Source organism: Echinops telfairi, unplaced genomic scaffold (genome assembly GCF_000313985.2).
Source record: "Echinops telfairi isolate 266 unplaced genomic scaffold, ASM31398v2 ScPeMD7_3;HRSCAF=10, whole genome shotgun sequence".
Classification (NCBI taxonomy): Eukaryota; Metazoa; Chordata; class Mammalia; order Afrosoricida; family Tenrecidae; genus Echinops; species Echinops telfairi.
The window spans coordinates 54,357,784-54,384,249 of record NW_022103899.1 but is presented as its reverse complement, the minus strand read 5'-3'; the positions used below and the strand labels follow the sequence as shown (position 1 = coordinate 54,384,249).

The window sequence follows — 26,466 nt, the reverse complement described above, 5'->3', positions numbered from 1 at the left end:
AGTGCCTCAAAAGTCTGGCTACCTGTCTTATAAAGTTAAGGCCTGTTTGAAACATCGATACTGTAGGAGGAATCATCAGATCAGTGGCCACAAGCCTAAAACCCTCCAATTCCAAACCTGAAACTGCTTTTGACTCTTCCACCAAAATGGGATGGCAGGAAATCTATCTGGATTACTTATCACCCTGACTAGACTATCCTCCCCCAACTAACTACATACACTGCATCTGGTTTTGTATCTCTTTATCCCTAGAACTCAAGGACAGTTCCTGGTAGCCAGGAGATGATTAGTGAAGATTCAGTTCAGAAATGAAGGGTGACAACCATACATAGTGGCAGAGTAAAAATATATAACGGGTCTAATTTAATAGAATTTTTTTAATGATTTTATTGGGGGCTCACACAACTCTTATCACAATCCATACACACAGCAGTTGTGTCCAGCACATTTGTCCATTAACAGACTTCTCAACAGCAATCATTCCTGGGCGTGCCTGCAGTCCTGAGCAAAGAACTTGGCTGTATCCTGAGTCACTTCTGATCCTGAATTGGAACCTGGTGCTTCCCCTAAGAAACCCCATTGGAATGAAAGCAAAGTATTTTAAAATGATCCCCACTTTTAAAAAGAGATTCATTGCCATCGAGCCGATTCCTATTCACGGCCACTTCCATGTCAGTGCAGAACTGCTCCACCGAGTTTGCAGGCTGTGACGGTTGGGAAGCCAACTGCCAGGTTGTTTAGGCCTGGGTTCCAACTGCCAGCCTTTCAGTTACTAGTCAAGTGCTTAATGGTTTGCGACACCCCCCTGGGACTCCACTCATCAAGCACTGTGGATCAATCCACAATTTTATCCCTACGTGCATAGACTGTGTACATAAAGAGTATCAGAAAAGGCTGTTCACTTTCAGTCCTAAACCATAAATAAGAAGGATGGTTAATTTGTCACTAAGAGAAAGAAACTAACATTTTCTCTCTCTGCTTCCCCTTCCTGTTGATGAGCCACTTTGAGCTGTGCTGATGGCAGCTAGAGCCCTGGAGATGCATCCACCGCCACTGGATTTACAAGACCTTGCACTCAATGGCCTGTGATCTTCTTGCATTCTGTATCATTACATGTGGCTGTATACCATGGAAGACAGCTCCAACCCATTGCTACACGATGCACAAGAGAACACAACATTGTACAGTCCTATGCCATCCTCCCAATTGTTCCTACACCTGAGCCCATTGATGCAGCACTGTGTCAATCCATCTTGTTTGAACCTAAAAGCTCACTACCATGGATTTGATGCCAACTCAGTGACCCTGTGACCCAGGTCAACTGTCCCTGTGGGTTTCTGATACTGTGGCTCTTTATGGGAGTAAACTTCATCTTTCTCCTAGGTGATCTCCAACTGGCAACTTTGCAGTTAGCAGCCCAAAAGGTAACCACTGCACCACCAGGGCTCCTCAACAAGTACAAGGAAAAAGAGACATCTTGGAGCTGAGATTGGCAATAGCTGAACAACTCTTAGGGATGTAAATGAACTATTTACATTGTATGTCAGTGAAACTTCAAAATAAACTAATTTTCAAAAGCTTAAAAAGAATTAAAAAATAAATAAAATTACTTCTTCATTTTCTTTTCCATTGAATTACCCAGAAAACTGTTTGCCAGCACTCCTTCCATTAGCCTGGATTCTCAGGAGCTAACTTGGTGGTGAAATTCCATGCAAGAGGGCAGGACACAAAGTGAAAGCCACTGGTTGTTTATATGCAATATTTTGAATCAAAGGAAGCATGACAATATTTGGAATTTTTAAATATATTACCTATGGAAAAATGTAAAAATAATTTCAGCCAAAACAAGACAAAATCCAGTAATGTGCTTTATTCTCCTGCACCTTACCAACAAGAATTATACCATGTCCTGTAACCTGATCAATACCTAGCAGCTTCACTAACTATATTGAAGGAGTCTGGGAAAATGGAAGCAATTTGTAAACCACTCTGTAGAAACAAGTGATATATACTGTAATAAATACTAAGTGCCTAGTTATTCATAGTAATAACATTTGCTTACATACAACACCAGTATACCTTACTGTTGACTAAAACACCATGAATTATGTTGCCTTTATTTTTGTGACTTTCCAAAACAAGGAACAATTCTTGGTCTAATTCTAAACCAAAAGGGAGATCTCCCCTGGATATGTGTCTGGGAGTCTCCATTACTGGTTTCTCTATTCCTTAAGGCAGCCCCCCTCTATCAAGAGATACAGAGATAGCACCAAAAGCAGGAAGGAAGCCCCGTCTCACCTCCCAAAACTGAAGCCAAAAGGAGGCATCAGGGGCCTAGGAGGAGTATAGAATGGCATCCACAGCCAAAAAAAGCAGTCCAAGCAGCTTCCAAACAGTGACCCCAGGAGAGACCAGCATGACCACGGTGCCATCAAGTTCCCACTGACCACTCATGAGTCAGCAATGAAGACGATGGAAAACACCCACACACAGTGTTCACTGCAAGTGTCAGATCGGGTAGGCACCAGACCACACACTCTGGGAGGAGCTGTGTGACATTGGCAGGCCCTGGAGGCAAGAAGGCATAAGCTCAGTTGGCTCCTTGGTTCCTGGCTACAATACTTTGGATGTTGCCAACAAAACTGGGACCATCTATCTAAACCGAGTCCCGATGGCTAATTCTGAATATAAATTTTTTTACCATATTAAAAGATTAAAAGATTGTAAGCAGGGTTTTGCCACATATAAGTGTTTGGAGAAATATTCAAAACCTGCAGCATGCAAATTTATTCTTCTTTAGAAGAAGAGTTCAACAAACCGTAGGCCATTCAACCCATGGCACTTGTCTGCTTGAGCCAGCAACACCTGTCAATAGTGACAACAGAACATGCCTTGAGGATAGAAGATTCAAGGGTGCTGCTTTAGGATATATGCCTCCCGACCTCTCAATTTGTAAAACAATCATCTTAACATGCACAAAATATAAGATAGTGCCTTTTTACTCCAAAACTTGTATGAGATTAAAGTGGTCTTTTCTAAGCTACAGGAGCCCTGGTGGGGCAGTAGCTTACTTGGACTGCTAACAGCAAGGTCAGTAATTTGAACACACCAGCTGCTTCTACAGGAGGATAAAGCTTTCTGCTCCAGTAAAGATTTATACCCAAGGAAACCCAAAGAGGCAGGTCTACGTCATCCGATAGGGTGGTTAGAAATCAGAATCAACTTGACAGCATTGAGTTTGTTTGTAGTTTTTCCAAGCTATTCTCTGTGAAAGAGAATGGTCAAAATATGGTAACAAACCTTGAAACGTAGACTTAAGATCTGTGTACTTATCTCTAGGTATGCTATACTTAAAATTTTATATTTTAAAAGAGATAAACTGATACTATTTGCACAAGAAGTCCATGAATTTGTTATAAATTCTCTTCTACTTCTTCATCCTAAGTTTTTAGGGCCCGGGTTTTGAAACCGGTTCAGTCGTGGTTGATAAAGAAAAACCAGAACAGAGCTGGTCTGGAACACTAATTGGAATGGGAGAATTATGATCAAAGTCCTGGTCTGGGAGGCTCCAGAGAATCCTTTCAGGAGCTTGACACACCGGACTCACTGGATGCTTGCAAGGACTGTGGAGAGCAACATATAAATTCACAGCAGTGCATTAGCTGCCATCTCTGAGTGGGGCCCCGTTGGTTTCCACTCAGTTGTTCCAGAGATTTGGTTCCTATGCAACCCGCATCTTGCCCTTATTTTTGAAAATGGAGATCAAGTTGTAGCAGGGTTGTAACCTGTCATTTTTCCTGTTCTCATAGCATTCCTGTTTACATTAAGAAAATTCAAAGTCATCCATCCAGGTGTCACATTGTCAGCCATGACTAAACTAGCACGAAGCAAGCCCTGTTAAGAGCACAGATATTGTTAGTAATACAGAGAACCAAAGTACGGAATCCAATATCTTGTTTCTCATTCCCTCAGAACACTAAAAGCAGTCTGGGTAAGCAAGGGCATTTATTACATGGTCTAAAAGTATCCTTCCACAGATTACTCATGAATTACTGAGACTGAGTAATCAATACTCTTTCTTTATAAAAATTTTAAAAAACTTCTCTAAGAAATGTAAGAACGGCTTTTTATTTACTGCTAAAGGATCCTGGCATACGTGTCTGGAAAATTCTGGGTCACACTTCTCTGAAACATGGACAGTAGGATAGAAGGACCAAGGGGCAATTATGGATTCACTAAAGAAAGCCGTGCCTTTTCACCTCTATTTATTTAAGTATTCTGAAATACAGTGGAGAAGCCCTAAGTTTTAAAACCATTACAGTAACAGTTAAAGAAGCAGCAGTGCGCACATACACCCTATAGTTCTGCACTGTTACAGAGCTGAGAACAGGCCAATTGCATTTGGATGCCCTTTCTGTGTGCCACTTGGAAGCTCCGATGCCTATGAAATCAATTGTGGGCAGCCCGCCACGACCAGGACCCAAGCTCGCCTGCACCCAGCACACCCACGGAGTACAGACCATGTTTTAGTTGTTGATGCTTCTCTTACATAGCCTACTGACAAACACCATGGCAGCTATCATAAATTTAAAGAATAAATGAAATCACTACTCTTAGAGCAACACGTAGAACTTTTAAAAGGAAAAAAAAACAAAAGAAAGAAAGATGACCAAAAGTTAAACAGCGTAGAAAAGAAAACTTCCCTTCCCTCACAGGAAGTCTACCTGGTATTACCTGAGACCTCAGAACAACTAACCTCCAGATAACCAACACCTTTCTAAACACTGAGCATCACATGATGCACAAGACCCCGGGTTACACTTAGCAGCGGAAAGCAGGAACAAGCCTCCAGTGAAAGGTGCTCACACAGAGTGTAACAGAAGTTAAAAACTGTACCACCACAAAGCTAACCTGTACAGGTTTCACACTTCTCTTTGGCTTTTAAAGCAAAGACTGCAATTACTCCATTACCACGTCTTCTCAAACACATTTTACATTCAACACTAATGAACTTTAAATACATGTCACCTCTTGTTAAGGTATACAAACCCACTGCCACCAAGTCCACTTTGACTCCTAGGGACCCACAGGACAGGTGATTCCAGAGAACAGCCGGTGGGTTTGAACCACTGCCCTTTTGATTGTAGCTGAGTACTACAATGACTGCATCTCCGGGGCTACTGGGCATGATTTCCAAATACATGATTCAATAAAGTCTAAACTATGAAAAAGCCAGAACCTAAGAATAACTTTTACAGTGAAATTCACCATCCTAACCAAGCAACTTATTAAAATGATTGCCATAAAAAATTTAAAGTTGAAAATTACAGAAACACTTACTTCATTCCCATGTTTTTGCAGGAATTCAATTTCCTGTTGTGTGAATGTTGTCATGGAGATAGATTTCACCCTGTGGGGTGGATTTAACCCTCGCCTAAAAGAGAAAATATTTTTAAGATGTATTACTAATATGCTATAAAAATTTTTAAGTTACACAGGTAACAATTCAAACCATTCCACCACCCCCAAACCACTTTTAGTTAGTACATTTAAACTCAAAACAGAGTTTTCATCCCATAGACTAAAAAGTACTTTTAAATCACTGAAAATCTTAATCCGCACAAGAAGTAAGGTTTGGTTAACAACAAGACTCAAACTCTGTTTGAAAACAGGTTCAACAACATCCCTGTTAGATGCCCATGGCCCCTGGAACACAAAGACCATTTCTGAGTTTCTGGTGGAAGAAGACTACGTATGTGAAAGGCTTTGGGTAAAGATTTCAAGAAGTAATTAGTTCAAATACTTTCATACATACCTTAAGTTTGGAGCTACACATATATACACTTTTGTGTATTTATGTACACAACCTCTGGGTAAGTTTAAGGCTAACCCAAGGAAGCTGTCAGTAATTTACAAGGTTTACCTCTGTTAATTCAAAGGGGAATTTACAGTAAACATTTTCAATCACCTCGGGAAGCAAACCTGTTCAAAAAATAACTGCAGGGATACTGATTGGGGGCTGATGAAATATCTGGGTAGAAGATTAACTTTCAAGATCCCTTATAAACCAGAATCCTTTTCTGTATAAACCCAAACCAAACCAAACCCACTGCCACCGAGTCCGTTCAAAATCACAGCAACCCTTCCTGGGTTTCTGAGAGTATGCAGCATTACAGGAGCAGAAAGCCTCAGCTTCCTCTCAAGGAGCAGCTGGAGGTTTTTAACAACCAATCTTGTGGTTGGCAGTCCAATGAATAACCAGGGGTCCTTTTATTATGCACACGACAAGGTGAAATATGCAGAGAAATGAAATATGCACGTAGAAATACACACAGAGAAATGAAGAACTACATTCATTCTGTCCAACTATCAGAAAGACATCAGAGGCAAATTCATAAACTTATCTGTCATGTCCTCTAATAAAAATCTCGCCTGGAAATCAGACTCTAAAGCAGATCAATAATATGTGAGGGGGCTTCAAAAAACTCATGGAAAAATTCCATTTTCCAACTTTTTATTGTGACTTCAGTGAAGGTTTACAGTGCAGATCATCAGTTTACACCCACAATTGGCTTCATCTCATTCACTGTCAATTCCTTCCATGCAACACCATTCATTCAGTCCCCCACCCCACCCGCTTTTCTCCTAACCCTATTGAACTCTGTCCTGGGGCAAATGCCTCTTCCCCCTTGATCCTAAAAGGTTGATTATTTGTAAGGTGTGCGTGCCTCATACTACTGGTCCCCTGTAAACCTGGTTACTGTTTGAAAACCGAGTAACAGGTCCAGACCTGCAATGTTAACAAAGGGCCAAGAACCTGGGGTGGGGTGGTGGGGTGGGGGTGGTGTTCCCACTTGTCTCTAATCAACCAGTTAACTCTGATCACTTTCATGATTCTCATTTAAAATATAACACTTTGTCTCCAAACATAGCATATCACATCCAAATTATTTTTTTTTAAAAACCAAACATCTGAATTTACCATTTTCTGGAAAGTGTATTAATTTATTATTTGTATTTTAAACCTACTTTTTCCAAAACTACTGAAGAAGAAACAAACTCAAGAATGATCTGTCAAGCATCTACTTTCTCACTAATCATTTGGCACGTTTGTCCTAATACCTCCTCTTTTCCTTGTTCCGGCTAACACCCCTGCCCTTTGCCTTCCTAGTCCTTTTATATTCACACACACACACACACACACACACACACACACACACACACACACAGTAAAAAGGTGGAAGAATGACAGTCTAATAATAAAATGTCAAACTGTTACAAGGATACATTTTGGAGCAAACCATTACATCCTTATACTTCACAAATAGTTATATGACAAAAAGATAGCAATTCATAAAACCAAGTGTATCTTTGTAAGTTACATTTCATCTTGGAATCTCATTAAATTATAACGTGTACAGTTATATCACAAAATCCATTTATGCTCAGAGCTTTCACATTAAATAAGTGAACAAACTGTGGATTTATGAAACACATATACAAAATAGACTCAGAATCTAACCATGATAGGCTATTTTTCTCCTCTTTCCAAGAGCCATCACTACAGTTTCTTTAAGAGGGTTCTCCGTGGACTTAAAATGGAAATAGACTTACAAACTATTTTCCCAAGGTCACATTTATGACATAAACTAACTCAAAGGCAATGTGAGCTTTATTCCTGATACTTTGTTACTCCAATTGTTCTTTTATGTTCCATTTATCTGAGCAGACAGTGACTACATTCTCAATGAACGCTTCCTACATAAATATGTTTACATGTTTATAAAAGGATTTGGCAAAGAATGGAAAACTATGGACCTGTTAAGTAGGAAGCCAACTGATGATTCATAAGCACAAGAAGTCTTACACTCATGGCTGGATGAATCCACCAACATTTATCAAGAGCCTCATTCACTACATTTCACCTAGCAAGACCACTTGAGAACCTATTCCAAAGGCTTCTGATAAACGGTAATCACCAATGTTATATGGAAACAAGCGTCCTCAGATGAGCAAAGCATTACTAAAGAAGAATGAAGGAGGAGACCTGTCAAAACCTACTACAGGCCTGATGCTGGTATGAAAGAGCCCAGAAATTATTCTACTGACCTATAGTCAGCTTCAACTTTGACAAAGGGCTGAAAAGTATTGAATGGAGGAGAGATCATTGTTTTTTAACAGAAAAATTTATCAGGACCCATATTTTACCCCATATTAAAAAAAAGAACACTCGATAGCTCAAGATCTAAATATAAAACCTAGAACTCAAAAGATTATCCGTGAAAAGCTAGAGACAAACTTTGGGAGCCATAATACATGGCACAAAGCCACTAATGAAAAGCCCACAAACACAAGAAGACAAACTGTATGACTGAGACATCCTAAAAATTAGATGTTTGTGTGCATCAAAAGATTTCACCAAGAATAAATTGGGGGGGGGGTGTTTAGGTCAATGACATTTATTACACAAGAAACTGACCTCTAAAATTTATAGAAAACTTCAATACCTCAACAACCAAAAAGACCAACGGTCCAGTGGGAAAAAATGGACAGAGGACATGAACAGGCATTTCACCATTCAGGCAGCCAACAAATACATGCAGAAATGCTAATGATCATTAGCCAATGAAGAGATACAAATAACAATGAGGCAGTACCTCACTTCAGCTTTAACAGCAAAGTTAGAAAATAGAAAACCGTAAATACAGGAGAGGGCACAAAGAAACTACTGTTGAGTCTGTGAAGGGTGAGAGCATTGTGTTATCGGTGTGGTGTGTTCTCCGAAAGAGAAATGCCCTACGACCCAGCAATCCCACTCCTTAGGGTATATCCTAGAGAAGAGCCGTGACAAAAACAGATACATGCATACTCATGTCCATGGCAGTGCTGGTCACAATGCAAAAAGGTGGAAACAATGCAAACTTAGGGACATTATGGTGACGGAAATAAATGAACCATAAAAGGATACCTTTATAAAAAGTTGTGAGGCCACTATTATAAAAAGTCAACACAAGGTATTCACATTAAAAGACACCTTCTTTGATGGTTACACAGTTTGATGAGGGAGCGGAAGGAAGGGGAGGAAGGAAAAGTTGAAGGGAAAGGGTAGAAACACACTTTGGACATACTGTCAAGACACTAGTCCCTGAAGAAAGATGTCATGCTTCGTAAAGCAGAGGGGCAGCAAAAAAATAGGAAGGCAAAAAAGGAAGAAGGAAAGAAAAAATGAGTAAGCCTCCTGACAAGATGGATTGACACAATGGCTACAATAATGGGCTCAAACATAAGAACAATTGTGAGGACAGTGCAGGACCAGGCAGTGTTTCTTTGGGTTGTACAGTGTCACTATGAGTCAGAGCCAATTTGATGGCACCTAACAATAACAACAATGGTAGACACGTTTTAAGTTGGGTGAAAGGAAGGCAATGTACAATGAATTAGGAAAAAATAATGGAGACTAGGGATGACACTGGAAGATTTGCAAGACTTAAAGACAGCAGAGGCAAATAATGTTATATGCATAATCCCATAAGCGCCCTGGTGGTGTAGTTGGTTACAAGTTGTGCTGCTAACAGCAAGGTCCAGAGTTTGAAACTACCAGGCGCTCGGTGGGTTAAAGATGAGGTTTCTACTCCCATAAAGAGTTATAGTCTCAAAACCCCACAGGGGCAGTTCTACTCTGTCCAGCAGTGTTGCTATGAGTCAGAATTGACTAGCTGGCAGTGAGTTTGAGTTGTGACACAACTCTGTAGTAGTTGTGATCAACAAGTAGATTCTGGGCTAGACAAGTAAGGTAAACAGGTGTGGGAGGGAGAGTGGGCGTATACCCACGAATAATACCGTTTCCCCCAAAATAAGGCAGTGTCATATTAATTTTTGCTCCCAAAGATGCGCTAGGTCTTATTTTCAGGGGATGTCATATTTTTCCATGAAGAAGAATACGGTACACATTTATTGTTTACTGTTTTATTAAAAGAGACCTAGCACTTCCTGTCTGCTCGGGCTGCGCTGTGGCCAACAGTGAGCTGTGTGGCCCACCGCTACCGTCCAGAGTCCAGAGTTACGGTAGCTTGGGGGGGCTTATTTTCAGGGAGGTCTTATTTTCGGGGAGATGCCTTATATTTCAGCACGAGGCAAAACTGTAAGTAGGTCTTATTTTCAGGGGATGTCTTACTTTCGGGGAAACAGGGTATAATACAGGTTCAACAGAGAGTATTTGTATATGTGTACATATTTGGCTTTGCTGCAATATACCCATGAATGCAGCGGAGTATACAAGGGACAAAGTTATGAAATCTCTTTTTATATAAAAGCAAACACTTTGGGGAAATGAGTCACTGGGCCCTGAGGGATCAGCACCATGGCCTAGGGGATATCAAAGTCTACTGGCAAACTTCACACCATGTTCTACATCCTACTTTGGTGAGTAATGACTGGGGTTTAAACTCTGGTGGTACAATGGTTGCGAGTGGGTTTGCTAACAGCAAGGCTACAGCTGGAACCCACCAGCTGCTCTACAGAGAAAGATGAGCTCTCGGCTACTTTAAAGGTTTACAGCCTTGGAAACCCAAAGGGCAGTTCTATTTTGTCCTATAGGGTTGCCATGGGTCAGAATTGACTCAAAGGCAGTGAATTTAAGGAGCAAACACTGGTCTTTCTCCATCTCGAAGATGAGGTGAAAATCAAAAGACACATGCAAACAATTAGTCCAGGGGACTAATGAACCTCAGGAACATTCTCCATAATGAGAACTAGATGGTGCCTGGCTGCCACTCCCACCTACTCTGAGCAATATCACATCCATCAAAAGGTGATGGATAGAGTGGGAGAAAAATGTGGACCAGAACCCAGAATCATAAAACAGAGACCAGGTTGACTGGTCTGAGAGAGGGCAGGTGGGATGTTTGTGGCTATGGCCCTTAAGCACACTTCAAGTCTAGAACTGAACTCAAGCCCCATTGAAACAATCAATGATGGATCAGAAGGGCACCATTTGCCCAAAAACAAAGTTCAGAGGGTTAGAAAAGGAGGAGCAATGAAAACAGTCAGCATGGGGAGGAAGTAGGGTAAGGGATGGTACCTTAAGGGAATTGCAAGGGATGAGTTGAGACAAACTGCTGAATGTAAAACTGATGATCTGCTCTGTAAGCCTTCACTTAATTCACAATAAAAAATTAAACAGCACAATAAAAAAGGAAGGAATCAGAAATGTAGGTAACCATAATATTATATGCCAAATATTACCAAGTCAAATATGAAGGGGGTCAATGAAGCTCGAAAGGTAAAGAGACCATCTCCTTGTACAGCCTGGTAAACTAAGGCAGAGCGTTTGACCATTAGCCTGAAAGCATCATACCTGACAGGAAAACCAAAATGAATAAAACAGTCCGAAATTCTGAAGTTCATGGACGCAAGGTCCCTCTACCTATCTGAAATACAGAAGTCACTTAACTTCTGCCCTGCAAATACCTCACCTCTCAAACTACAATTAAAGCAGACAGCACTAAACCACTGTGCCACCACAAAGCCTGACTGCGGTCAACAAAGTGCTAGCTAACTTCACTATTTCACTGAACTTACACAATCACACAGTAGCATTTCTTAATCCAAAATATACAACGAATATCCATAACTATATCTACACATCAGTAAACACATCCCCATTTAGAGTTCTTGCTGGACACACCAGCACACTTCAGAGCAAGGCTGGCTTGGCTCCAGACCACCACAATAAAGCGAGTCACACACATTTGGCTCATTTCCCAGTGCACATAAAAGTTCTGTTTACACTATACTGTAAGCGATTAAAGGTGAATTTCCATCATAAATGAGTTTAAAAGATTTTGTGATGAGTTTAAAAGACACATGGAAAACAGACATGAGAGCAAGGTCACCCCAAACCTTCCATTTGTAAGAGGAAAAAATGTGCAAAGAGCAAAAAAGCAAAGTGCAGGGAAATGTGGGTTGCTGGTATTCTGAATTCATGGGAGAGTGCTTTCGTGAATTAAAATATTATATGGAAAACATAGAAATGCATCTTTGTAGCTAGTTGCCATTCCATCAATTCTGACTCATAGTCACCGCGTATAGAACAGAACGCTACCCAGGGCAGTGCCCCCTGACGACTCCTGGCATGTCTGAATCTATTACTGTGGCTCCTGTGGAGCTCCTTAAGACCCCTCCCCAACCCTTTCTGAGAACCCTCCCTAACATATTATGGATGGCATTACAGAGTACAAAAATTCCGGGACACCTAACTATGCTCATGTAAAATCTTTAAGCAGAAGAAAGTGATACTACTTGGTTTAGGATAAGGTTGCAACAGGGATGTATCTTTCATCACACTTATTCAATGTATACGCGGCATGAATTATCTAAGAGCCTGGACTATACGGAGAATAACAGAGCAACCGGATTTGAGGGAGTACACTGACAACCTGTAGTAGGCAGATGACACAACTTTGCTTGCTCAAAGCCAAGAGGCACTTATGCATGAAGACACAAGACACAGCCTTCAATATAGATTATACCTCAACATAAGACAAAAATCTTCACAACTGGGCCAATAAACAATATCACAAACAGGAAGTTGTAAAGGATTTCATTTTACTTGGATACACAATCGATGTCTATGGAAGCAGCAGTCAAGATAATAAATGCTATATTGCTTTGGGAAAATCTGTTGTAAAAGACCTTTGTGCAAAGTATTAAAGAGCAACAAGAATTAAGATGCCCCTGGTAGCGTAGTGGTTACTTGTTGGGCTGCGATCTGCATGGTCAGCAGTTCGAAACAGTCACTGTCTAGGAAGCCCACAGGGAGGTGGCTGTTGATGGCAATGAGTTTTGAGACGGCGAGCTTGACCCAAGCCATGGTATTTACTACCAGCCTCTATGAAAGCAAAACTGGACCATGAGTAAAGAAGACCAAAAAATAATTGATTTGAATTAAAGTGATGGTGAAGAATATTAAAAGTACTGTGCGCACTGCCAGAAGCACACACAAATTTGTTTTGGGAGAAGTGCAACCATAATGCTTAGTCACAAAGATGGTGAGGCTTCATATTTCATATGGATTTGTTACCAGGAGAAACCAGTCCCCGGAAAAGGACATGATGCTCGGTCAAGTAAAGGTCAGCAAAAATGACAACGATTTGCAATGAGATGGACCCACACAGTGGCTACAGACAACAACGGGCTCAGACACAGCAACGATCGTGAGGCTGGCCCACGACCAAGTATCGGTTCATTGGGGTGCATGGTGTTGCTATTGAGTTGGAGCCAACTTGAGGACACCTAACAACTACTGGGGGTCTACTGGCGTGGTAGTTACTAGTTGGACTGCAACTACCAATGTCAGAAGTTCAAAACCACCGGTCACTCCGCAGGAGAGGGACAGGGTTTTTCACTCCTGTATAGTTAGTCTCGGAAACTCCCAAGGGACAGTTCTACCCCCTCCCACAGGATTCCCTAGGAGACAGAATTGACTTGATGGCTGTGAGAACTAAATCAAACCCGATGTCTTTTTTTTCCCCAAATCTCACCGTTCTCACTCTTAAGGAGAATTCTAGTTTCATTTATTCTAAGACGGATTGTTTTTCTAGTCAAAAACAAAAGAGCAAACTCACTGTCAGAGTCCATTCCAATGCAGAGAAACAATAGGATAGAACAGAACTGTCCATAAGGTTTACAAGACTGAGTCTTTACAGAAACAAGCGGCCACGTGTTTCTCTTAAGTAGAGGCCAGCAAGTTCACACTGCCAGCATTAAAGGCTAGCAGCTGAGCACCTAACTACCACATCACCATGGTTCCTTACTCTCCTGGCAATCCATGAAGGTCTGCTTCAGTGTTCTTCACCACATGGTAATTTTAATGTATCCATTCTTCTTCGGTCCTATTCACTGTCCGGCTTTCATGGTGCAGGGGGAGACTGAGAAGACCATGACGTGGGTCAGCAGTACCCTACATACTCGTGTATAAGCCGAGTTTTTCAGCACATTGTTAATGCAGTTTTTGTGGTAAAATTAGGTGCCTCAGCTGATATTCTGGTGGGCTTAGAGTATATACGGTACCTTAGTCCAAGTGGCATCCTTGCTTTTTATGCTTTTTAAATTTTTAAGGAGGACAATGTTGATTTGAAAGATAAAACTTTAACACTTCCAAGACTGAATTATTTCTTAGTTTGAAGTTTTTTTAATTAAAGCCATTTGTTCCCCATAGTTAATGGCCCTTTAAATTTTGGAGGTAATATGGATTTTAATACAATGAGTGAGGCACATGTTCCTAGGGTCTTTTGATGCTGGGGTAGATGAGCAATGAGACCAGTTTCTTCAGATGATGCTTTAATACGGACCCCCCCACACACACACACACCAGATGGCAGCATGAGCTACAAAGGGTGTGGAGGTCGTCAAACTTTTTAAACAGGGGGCCAGTTCACTGTCCCTCAGACCCTATGGAGGGCCGGACTATAGTTTAAAAAAAAAACTATGAACAAATTCGTATGCATACTGCACATATCTTATTTTGAAGTAAAAAACAAAACGAGGCAAAAACACCTGGCAAATGTCCTCGGCGGGCTGCATGTGGCCCACGGGCCATAGTTTGAGGACCCCTGTCAGACCATTTCACTACACCCCAACAGAAAACATCAAGTCATAAAAGGGTTAAAGTCTTTTGTAGCACATTTTCCATTTGTAAATATGTCCATTGATTTCAACTGCTACTTCCATAGGCTTTGACTATTGATCCAAATAGAATAAAATTGTTAAATTTTTCTCCATTTATTATGCTGGTGACTGGTTCTCATCAAGGGAAACAGTTCATCACTACTACTAAGTCTACTCAATGGAATAACTTGTTCGTAGTTGTGGTTGAGACACACAGAAAAATAGAGACTCAAATTTTTAAACTAAAATTAAAAGCTTCCCTGGCTAGCTTCCAGAGCAGAACAAGAATAACAGAAAAATTACTAAGCTACATATAAGATATTTATATAGAAAGCATCAAACCATAAAGGGGGAAAAATTGGAGAGAGTAGAACAAAAAAACCCAGAGCCTCAAGACCTGGGAGACACCCAAAGGTCAAATATGGTTCTCAATGGAGTTCCAGAGAGAGGAGGAAAAATTACACTGCTCAGGAAAAAATATATGAAGATATAATAACTGAAAAATCCCCCAATTTAGGAAAACATATAAAGTGAAAGCTTCGAGAATACCAGGAAATCCAAAGATGTATAGCCAAAGAAATCCATGCTTCGACATATAATTGTTGAAAAATAAAGAAAAGGAAAAAACCTTGCAATTGGTCAGCAGAGAAGGATGTATTCGTAATAGAGGAACAGTACTGGATGCACGTGGTTTTCTCGTGAGAAATAATGGAGGTAAAAAGAAGTCACCTATATTCTTTCAGATGCTGAAAGAAAACCCGTCAACCGACAATCCCGGTCAAAGAATTCCTCACACTCCCTCGAGTAGCAAGGATGCAAAACAGCTGGGTGTCTCAGATACTGCTAATGGGGTTACAGATGACATGGTCACTAAAGAAAACTGTCCAATTTCAAAATAAAACTAAATACATACTTGCCATTTCACTGAACAATCCCAGTTCTATGTACTTATCCAGGTGAAATGAAAACACATGTTCACCCCCCAAAACAGTACCTACGTGGTTTAAAGCAGCTGTATTTAGGAGTGGAAACAACCCAAAATGTTGTTCAAATGAGGAATGAATAAATAAGCTTGTAATGGAATATGGCACAACAGTAAGAAAAAAAACTACTGAAAAAGGCAAGTAGCTTAGATGAATCTTAAAGGGATGATGCTATGTAAAAGCATACGTAAAGTTTATACACTGCAGATCAGTACTTCCCAGGGCTTTTAACAGAGCTTCTAGACCAGTGGTTCTCAACCTTCCTAATGCCGCGACCCTTTAATACAGTTCTTCATGTTGTGGTGAAACCCCAACCATAAAATTATTTTCGTTGCTACTTCATAACTGTAATTTTGCTACTGTGATGAATGGGGCAACCCCTGTGAAAGGGTCGTTCGATCCCCAAAGGGGTGGCGACCCACAAGTTGAGAACCGCTGTTCTAGACTAAGATGGGCTAGGAAGAAGGGCCTGGTGATCCGGTTCTGAACATCAACCAATAACGAGCCCTATGTGGCACAATGGTACAATCTGCATCCCATCACAGGATGACCTAAGACCTGAGAGGGTTTCATTCCACTGACATGGGGCAAGGGTGAAGGGCCAATTCCAAGGCAGCCAATAACCACAGGGTCTGACAGGGTATCAAGGAGTTTTTTGGAATAAAATTAAAATTACATATTCTGATTATGTGTTGATTATTAAATCGCCACATAACTTTCTGGTGTACCATTTATAGACCAAAAAAAGTAATTTTAATGTATTCGAATTTTAAAACCTATAATCCTGATTCCATGTTATTACCTATAGTAACTTTGATAGTATTTTCACCAATTAAATTTCTCTTGGAAGATCATCTTCTCCACCTAATTTGATCACTTAAAGTAAAAAAATCTATAGTGAATCAAAATGGAAATATAAATACACACATCCATGTGGCATGTGATATAGACATATATTTTTTTAAGACTCATGTCACTTTTTTCTTTTTGCTAAGCCTAGTTGAGCTTTCATGTGAATTCACTGCTTATAAAACATTTTACTGGAATGACATTAGTCATAACGATTAAATGAAAAGTGTTGGGCAAGTAAACATTATTTTTACAGTGCCAAAGTGAAGTACCACCCGTTCCAGATCCTAAAAATACACATTTTAAAGTTTCAGATTTATGAAGAGAAAAATTACATCAACGGAGCCATTTAGTGAGAGCAGCTCTGGCCCTCAGAAAGCATGATTCCTGTTCACTGGTTCCAAGACACCCCAAAGTCATCTACTGGTGGAATTAAAAATGTGGTTTTGCAAAGTAATTACTAAGTCCCATGGAGACCCCCAGGAGTTTTCCTCTGGCCCACCACCGCCCAGGTATGACTGCAGCCAGACGGTGTGACTTATTCCATCTGTCCACCAGCAGGTTGCCCTTAACTAGGCCTAAAACCACCTTTGCAAATAGCCAACAAATCTGTGCTGAGTAAGTATGAAAGCTTATTTCGTTAGTTTTATTAATTGTTTCTCTCCCGCTGGGATAAAAGCTGGTTAAAATCACTTAATAGGCTACAGAAATTTCTATAGTTGCTAAAAATGTTGGAATAAACAAAGTTATTTTGATATATGAACCTGCCTCTATCCTAGTTTGTTAATAAAGGCATCACACAACAGATAGCACGTCTCATAAATTAACAGTCTGAGATAAAGGGCCACTAGGAGCTTCATCTGGTTTTTAGAAACCATTCATTCAGCTGGAATCTAATTCCAATATTGAATAAGACCATTTCAATGATAAGGGGTCAAACCCCAATACAAGCCAGCTGGACTAACATGAACATCCAACTACAGTTTAGAGCCATATGCTCTCAGAAAGCAGAGCAATGAGTTCAAACGTGGGGGAAATCATGATTTGAAGGTAATGCTATATCCTGGGAAGTCTTAGAAGAGAGCTTAGTAATGGGTCTAGATACAAGATAACCACCCACTGTCATCCAGTTAATTCTGACTCAGAAAGACCAGCTGCTCTACTAGAAAAAGATAAGAAGTTCTAGGCTTGTAGAGTTCGTCTCTGAAACTCATTGGGGTAGTTCTACTCTGTCCTACACAGTTGCTATGAGTCAGCATTGACTCAGTGACAGTGAGTCTGGTGTTTTTATTGTTGTTGTTTAATATCATAGCCATTAGTGAGCTGAAATGGACTGGTAGCGGCCATTTGGGACTGAACAACCATAGGGTCCACCAATATGCCAGAAATAATAAGCGGTAGAGAGAAAATACAACATTCACTGTTTAAAAAATTCTTAAGATCTACCTGAAGTACAACCCTGTCAGTGATAGGCTCATATCAATAGAGATAGGAAAAGCAGCTAATAAGATTATTCAAATATATACAGCAATCACTAAAGTTGGTCATGAAAAAAATTGAAGAATTCTACTAACTCCTCTGGTATAAAATTAATCAAGCATGCAATTGATACACTGAAAATTACTGGAGGTTGGAATGCAAATATTGGAAACAAAAAAGAAGTATCAGTAGTTGGAAATATGGCCTTGGAGATTCCATTTTTGCCAAACCCAATTATCTATTCATTGAAAATATCTTTTTAAAAAACATAACCAGCAACTACATACTTGCACTTATCCCAGATGGAATACACAGGAATCAGATCAACTACATCTGTGGGAAGAGACAAGAGTTTGATCAGAACAAAACCAGAAGACGTCTGCTAAGCAAACCATCAATTGCACACGTGCAAGTTCATGTTGAACCTGAAGAAAATGAGAACACGTCCCTAAGAACCAAAGTTTGCCTCCTGGTACATCTCACCTGAACTTAAGACAATATCTCAAAATACATTGAAAGCATTGAAAACTAATGACCAAAAACCAAGACAGCTATGGAATGACACCAAGGGAACACATATAAACAAGAAAAGGGCCATTAAAGAGAGACAAGAAAGAGAAAGGAAAAGATGCTGGACTGACATATTTTAGAAGGTAGTTTGAGAAGACAAAGTAGTACAACAAAATGTGAAAAGACCTGCAGTTATAAAGTGCAAAGGGAAGAACACACACAGCATTTTCCAAGCTTAAAGAAAAAAAAATCATGCCTTGGATTGCAATATTGAAAGATTTTATGGGCAAAATACTGAACGATGCAAGAAGTATCAGAGGAAGATGGAAAGAAACTAAGTCATTATACAAAAAATAATTGATAATGTTCAATCATCCCAGAAGGTAGCATTATGATCAAGGACAGATGTTATTATCGAAGAAGTGCAAGCTGCACTGAAAGTACTGGAGAAAAACAAGTCGCTGGGAATTGAAAAAACACCAAATTGAGATGCTTCAACAAATAACTGCAATGCTAGAAGGGCTTACCTTGTATAGTTACCTGGCCAATTGACTGAAAGAGATCATATGCATTACCATCCCAAAGAAAGGCGATCCAACGGAATGTGGACATCATCAACCAGTGTTACTGTAAGGCATTGTGGTGATTCACTGCATTAAGCATTAGGCTGCTAACAAGAAGTTCGGCAGTTCAAACCCACCAGCCACTCCATAGGCAAAAGATGTGGCAATCTCTACAGGCTCGGAAACCCTGAGGGGCATGTCTAATCCCTACTGGACAGCTATGAGTTGGGAATGGCTCAGTGGGAGTGGGTTCCACCATTTATATCACAAGCAAAAAGGGTTTTGCTGAAGATAATTTTTTTAAAAAAAGATCATTCAAGCTGGATTCACAAGAGGACATGGAATAAGAGATATCATTGCTGATGTTAGATGGATCTCGGATTAAAGTAGAGACTATCAGAAAGATGTTTACTTGTGTGCTATTGACTATGATGAAACATCTATGAGGATCATAATTATGTTACCATAATTGTTATGGTTAGTATTGCAAAGAACGGTTGTTGTTTTTCCTTGCTAAATGGTATAATTTATAGAAGAGCCTGGAAGTGTAATTTATCCTGGGAAAAGGCAGAATTTCACCCTGTATATAGAAAATGTCTGCTGAGTCCTGGTGGTCAGTCCTGCCTCACAGGGTAGGCTGGATAAGTGGCCCTGGTCAGTCCCTCCAGTGTTTGTGTATGTGGGGGGTGGGGGTGGGGGGAGTGGGTGTGTGTTGGAGTAGCCTTACTCTCCCACTATTCATGCTGTGACAATGTGGGGCTGGCATTTCAAGTCATTCCAGGTCACAAGGGGAGCAGGTGATGATGAGTCTCCATGCTGTCGTCTCATGGCCTGGCCTTTCTCTCTAGCAAATCAGAAAGCAGAACACAAGGGAGTCTTCATAATTGTGACCATATACACCTTCAGCAAGGACCCCAAGGCAGCTGGTAGCTGAACATGGAGCCACCAGAAGTCAAGCTGCAGCTTGGGTGCCTCTTTTTGCAGGGGCAGCGTGGAGGCGTGGCTACTGTGTGTTTCAACAAGCAGACATTTATCAATGTGTTCTGCCAGTTTCCCGGCATCCCATAGACAGACTGCCACCTTTTGCCCTCAGGATTCACCTAGGCAAGACTTCAGCCACTAGACAATGGGTCATGCAGCTGGCACCCATCTGAAAGGCACAGCCTTTCCCCCTGCAGTGGGCTCATAAGAACCCCACTCCTTAGCACCTAGTCTCCTGCCTGACAGGCAGCCACTAGGACCCAGGTGTGCCTGGCAGCCAAATCCACAAATCCAGCAGTCACTTCTTTTCTCTGGGGACCCAGCTAGTTTTTCCCCCAACATCCAGTTTTCTTTAGTGTTTGCAGCTGTATCTTTGTGTGTGCCTTTCCTTCAAACAGATAGGACGTCCCATCAAACATGGGACGGCTTTTCCACATCACCTGGACAAGTCAGGCTTTGTTTAGTCTTTCACTTTTTGTTTTAAAAAATGTCAGGCACTATAGTAATCAAAAAAAGAAGAGCCAAGAGCAGTGCATATCTTTCGGATCTAGGCCCCCAACATCGAGAACCTCTTAGATCCCTGACCCAAGGAGAGCTGTACCATCCGAGAGGGTGAGAGCGAGTGAGGAGCAGAGGCAAGCGCAGCAAGCAAACCCGGAGATCCGAGTGGAACACGGTGGGCTTGGTCCTTGGAGTGAGGTGGCTTACAGCAGGTGTGCCAAGCCAAGGAGCAAGTGCCTTTGGACAGGAGGCTTGCTGGTAAATTGGAGAATCTGTAGGTTCTTGGCTGACCACTGAGCCCACAGAGGCAGAGAGCTGAGTAAGGCCTAAGCATACTGGCAGAGTTCACTGCCTCCAGGACTACATGAACAAAGCTAAGGAACTTTACATTTGCAAGCAGTGGGGCTGAGAGAGGGGACTGATCTCTGACATGGCAAAAAAGCTATCATGATCAGACAACTACCCTGAGCCATTCTGAATCCTAAACTATAAATGGTCACTTCTCTAATAAACCCTGTAACTGGGGGGGGGGGGGGGGCCTATTAACCTATGACACGTAAATGGCACAGCCTTGCTTGTTGAGAGAGAACTTGAAGCACTAACGAATGAAGGTCAAAGAATACAGCCTTCTGCCTGGCTTACACCTCAAGAGAGAGGAAACAAAATTCCTCACAGCTGGGCAAATAAGCAACATCATGATCAAGGGAGAAGAGATCAAAGTTGTCATAGATTTCATGCTACTTGGATCCATAAGCAAAGCCTATAGAAGCAGTCATCGTGCAACCAAGTGGAATATCGCAATGGACAAGTATGCTGCCAAAGACTCCTTTCTCTAAAGTGTTAAAGAGCAAAGATGTGACTGAGGCCAAAGGTGCATCTGACCCAAGGCAGCTATTTTCAATCACCTCAGAAGCATGCTAACTCAGGACAATGAAATAAGGGAGATAAGAATGAACTGATGTCTTTGACTCATAGTACTGGCAAAGAACAGTGAATACACCATGGACTGCCAGAAGAGCAAAGAAATGTTTAGCAAGAAGTACAGCCAGAATGCTTCTTTGAAGCAAGGATGGCAGGACTTCATCTCCTGTTCTTGGACATGTTATCAGGAGGGATCGGTAAACAAAACATAGCCAAGTTACAATGAAGTACCAAAAGTAAGCTGAAACAGGAATTAAGAATATAAATCACTACCCACTGTGGCTTCATGACGCCCTAAATAATAAAAATCAAGCTTACAATGTATACTTGACTGCAATCAACCCAACACTAAACAATAATTAAATATAAATGACTTTATCTGCCCAACTTTAAATAGTAATTAAAAAAACATCCAAATTCTTGCTATAACAAGTAACCACATTAGAGTCAAAATGCATATAAAACTAAGAGCATGAGTTACTCTTTGACCCATTTACTGACCAGAGAAAGTCTGCTTAAATGTGCTATCCCACATAAAAAAGCTGGTGCTCGTGGTGTTTTTTCAAAATGTAATCTTGTATTTTACCTATACACATCACTGAGCATTTATTAGTAATTTATTTTACGGACAGGACCATCTTTTGTTGTTTTACATTAATACGGTAGTCATTCATTGTTTCACTATACTACACTAATACAGTAGTCATTGACTGTCTCTACAATACAGATAATTTGATCTAAAACAATTTCTAAATCCAGGGAAAGTTCTTTAACATGAAGGCAACTCCCTACTATTGTATATAATTTAAATGTCCGGAGGATTCATGCAGAATATTTTTTATTTCTAGTCACAATTTTAACTCTGTAAGTGAGTAAGAAAATAACAATTCAATGGCATAGAACAACAGTTCGCAACCTGTGGGTCGCGACCTCTTTGGGGGTCCAACGACCCTTTTACAAGGGTTGCCCGATTCATAACAGTAGCAAAATTAGTTATGAAGTAGCAACAAAACTGATTTTATGGTTGGGGGAGCCCCAAAACATGAGGAACTGTATTAAAGGATTGTGGCATTAAGAAGGTTGAGAACCACTGTCTTAGAATGTTCCATTGTATCTCAAAAAAGCCAAAACCATTCGTCTTACTGTCTCTAAGCCAAAGTCTACTGGAAAGTTTCACAATCTGACTTCCATTATCCACCCTGAGTGAGCACCTTGTATGCACATGTACACACAGTCATCTGGAAAGACAGAGAGGACAGGACAGGAAAGATTAGCTCAGAGCCTAGTAAGACTGCAATGAGATCCTGGCTCCATCTATATCAAGAGGTTGGGAAATGAATGCCCATCCCAAGGTTCATGATGGCAGCTACTGTTGTCAAGCAAGCTCTGTTGTTGAATCCACATTTCAACCCTAAGATACGTATGATCACTGTACCATAAAGAAAGCAAAGGTGGATCCCTACACAGTGACCTGAATTCCTATTTGACCTAAATCACAAAGCAAGTGGCAGTGTCAACACCTTTTATGTCAAGTAAACAGCAAATACACAGTCATTATTAAACCTAATTATTACACTCGTATTCTTGTTATGGTAGTTACATAATCTCCTGTCAACTTGAGTGAAGGAGTGGAGTCTAGCCAATCAATCAGGTCATAGCCAATGAGGCCTCTGTGTGGGCATGGCCTTCTCCTGAAGATTCTGAGGCCTCCTGTCTTCTTCCTGGAGGCAGGACACACACTCTCTCGGCTTCCCATTCCTGATGGTAAGCCAGATGGAGCCAGAACCCTGGAGCTGGAGGAGCCACTTGGGAGACCCGTGCGAGCACTGAGATGCTTCCACCACCACTGGATCCACAAGACTTTCCACCCACTGGTCTATGTTCTTCTGGCATTCAGCAACATTGCATGTGTTGCGTGGGACTGAAGAGGAATTTATAGACTGGTATTGGACATATGGACTAATATTTGACTTATCTGGACTAGACTGGGATGTTTCCTCAATATACAATTGCTCTTTATATAAAACTCTTATATACATATGAGTGTCTATAAATTTGTTTCTCTAGTCAATCTGTCCTGCAATATTGCTTTTTAATGAGAAAAAACAAAAACAAAAACTTCCTCAGACCCCATTTTCCCCTCAGTGACATTTTAATGGCTCCATTCCAGGCTCCATTCCACCCCCAGACTCCTGATTTGGGAATTCCACTTAGGGCTCCTTGTTGCTCCAGGAGGAGTTTCAGGGTGGTGCAAAAGGTAAAGAAGCTCCCCAATTCACCAAAGGGTTGTTGATTCAAACCTGGCCCCTGGTGCCATGCATGTCTGTTGCTCCAGGTTGAAAGGCATTGAAGAGTCTACGGAGTGCAGTTCTGCTCTGCAACACAAGGGGCTGCTGTGACTCAGGAGTAGCTCAAAGGTCAGTGGTCCAACCTAGTTTGTTTGGTTGTCCCAATGACCACACTCATTTACTGGCTCAGCATAGCCATGTGACTCACTTGAATGCACTGCAATAGGACAAATGCAATTACTATAACCTTGAAAACTCTATAAGGCTCTATGAACTCTATGAACTCGATCACCTCGGCGGGAGTGGGTTCAGTTTTACGCAGTCCTCAAAGCTGGGGCAGTCATCATCTTTTGATGAAGGAAATCTAGGCAACATCATTAACACACTGGATAAACTCTGCCTGAAAGCCAGGCAGTACATTTCCTTCTTTTTAAATCAATGTGAGTCAGATTTTAAGTTACACCCAAAAAATATGAGCTAACACAGGCTGTTTCTCAATTCAATGTTTTTCGCATACTGTTCCCTCCACAAAGCCTGTCCTTCTCCCCGTGGCCAGTGCAACGTTTCAGCTAGCACGTACCAGCCAGGATGTCCCATGTTTATACTAAAAGCAAACCATTTGGGAGATGAAAAAACTCAACCTCAAAAGACATCGTGGGCCATTATCAATGCCACACAGCTAGGAAGTGGAGCCAAGACTAAAAACCAGGTTTGTCTAGCTCTAAGCACTCACTCTCCCAACCACATGACGCTGCCTGCCCCGTGGAACCTGGCTTCACACGTTTTGCTCAAGCATCACCTCTGTGAAGCTTCCCAAAGCTTCTCCCTGCTCCCCACGCCAGCCACAATGTGCCACCTGGGCAACTCATCCACAGAAAGGAAATGCCAGGGGGCTCAAAATAAATGCCCATGGAGAAAGTCCAATATCTTCTCCAGTTTGTCCATGAACTTTTTGGAAAACTTCTCATGTTTTCATACTTGACTCCCTCAGACTGCAAGCTCCTTACCATAACAGAAAGATTCCGGTACCTCCAGGGCCTCTCCACTGATGGAGAGCAACCAACAAAGAAGGATAACTTATCTGTCACAGATTAAATCTCATTAAAATAAACAACTACCATTACCCTCAGATAATGGAGTATTTCTGAAGCATGGCATCTAATGAGAATCTAGTGGACACAGAGCACAGACCAGCCAGTGTGTGCCATGTTTAGCAACGTTAATACTAAAAACAAACCTAAGGAATCAATTTGGCGGATGAACAACTCAGGCTTACGGACATCTAGGGTCATTATCCATGGCACACAGCTAGAAGTGGGGTCAAGACTCAAGCTAGGTTTGCTTAGCTCTAAGCTTGGTATTATACACATGCTGCAATATATGAAATGCTGCTTGTTTTGTACTCTGAAAAAGCGAGAACACAGAGAGGCCAGAAATACACACACAAACTCACTGCCAATTCCAACTCATAGTGCCTCTATAGGCCAAGCAAAATTGCCCTTTAAATCTTTACAGAAGCAGAAACCTCATCCTTTTCCTGCAGAATTGTTGATGGTTTCAAACTGCTGACCTTGTGGTGAAATCTCCATCCCCTGGTGGTGGGTGTAGTTGTTACCCTTTGGGCAAAATGCAAGGTCAGTAGTTCAAAACCACCAGCCACTCTGCAGGAGAAAGATGGGGATTTTTACTCCTATAAAGAGTTATAGTCTTGGAAACCCACAAGAGCAGTTCTACGCTATCCTTTAGCATCGCTATAAGTCAGCATCAACTTACGGCAGTGAGTTTATTTTATATTTCAGTAAGCATCAACTTCTCAGGGTTGTTGTGGAACTACATAATCTACAAGTGACCTTTCAGCCTTGGTTATCACTCCCATCTTAATCCCTCCGCAGAACACTTCCCCTGACGTTTTTCCGGACTTAATCCTTTATTGCAGTCTCCCTCCTAGGAGAACATGGCCTTTGTTGGGGTTATCAGTGTACCCCAAGGCCTTATCCAGAACCTTGCAGGGATTCAATAATAAACGTCTACAGAGGAAGTGTTAGCCACGGACAATGAAAATACACGACCCACTTTAAAATATATGTTCAAAACCAGACACCAGTGAGCAGGCCCTGCGTTTTTCGAAACGTTGACAAATCGGGTTCCCAGCTTGCCCTGTCCTTTGCTGCCTCACTAGGAATGAACCCTACCATCAACGGTTTCAACAGCATTTGGTAACCAACCAACCCTTCAAGAAACCACCATGTTGGAATTCGGCGAAAGGAGTACCGGTAAGCAACTCAGCCCCAGACCCCACCTCATCGGCAAACTTTCCAAGTGAAACCTGGTTGCGACGAAACACTGAGCAGACTGGAACGGAATGAAGCAAAAGCAAAACCGCGAACTGCATAGACATCGTGCCAGTCATTCATTCGGCATGGCAGGCTCCGTTTTGGTTTGGGCTCCCCCCAACCCACCCCGAAGACAACGCTGCCCCATTTCTGCAGACAGCCAGGGCACTCGCTGATCCAATAAGGACCGAGCCACTGTCGATCGGCAGCCCCAGGAACTCCGAGTCGACACCCTATGCCCGTCACAACTGGCAACTCGACTCCCAGCCCACCCCACCCGCCTACCCCGCGGGTCTCGAGAGCAGGAGGCGACAACCCGCGACCTCCCATCTGCTTCTCGGCCTCCCCGCCTCCACTCGTCCGCGGGAAGACCCCCCCGCCGGGGGCTGCC

General features: G+C 41.6%; 1 protein-coding gene and 1 pseudogene across 6 annotated transcripts in view; one reads left to right on the top strand and one right to left on the bottom strand.

The window, feature by feature from the left end:
- Positions 1-26,061, bottom strand: part of AGFG1 (ArfGAP with FG repeats 1) — an 82,242-nt gene extending 56,181 nt beyond the window's left edge. For all 6 annotated transcript variants that reach the window (XM_030886700.2, XM_045294735.1, XM_004701659.4 and 3 more), the window contains exons 1-2: positions 26,042-26,061; positions 5,341-5,434 (exon numbers count right to left, since the gene is read on the bottom strand). In XM_030886700.2, the coding sequence (XP_030742560.2) occupies positions 5,341-5,434; positions 26,042-26,046 (99 nt within the window). In that variant the 5' untranslated portion in view covers positions 26,047-26,061. The remainder of the gene's footprint in view (positions 1-5,340; positions 5,435-26,041) is intronic.
- A 100-nt stretch (positions 26,062-26,161) lies between these two features.
- LOC105978498 overlaps positions 26,162-26,466 on the top strand; it is a 3,304-nt pseudogene continuing 2,999 nt past the window's right edge.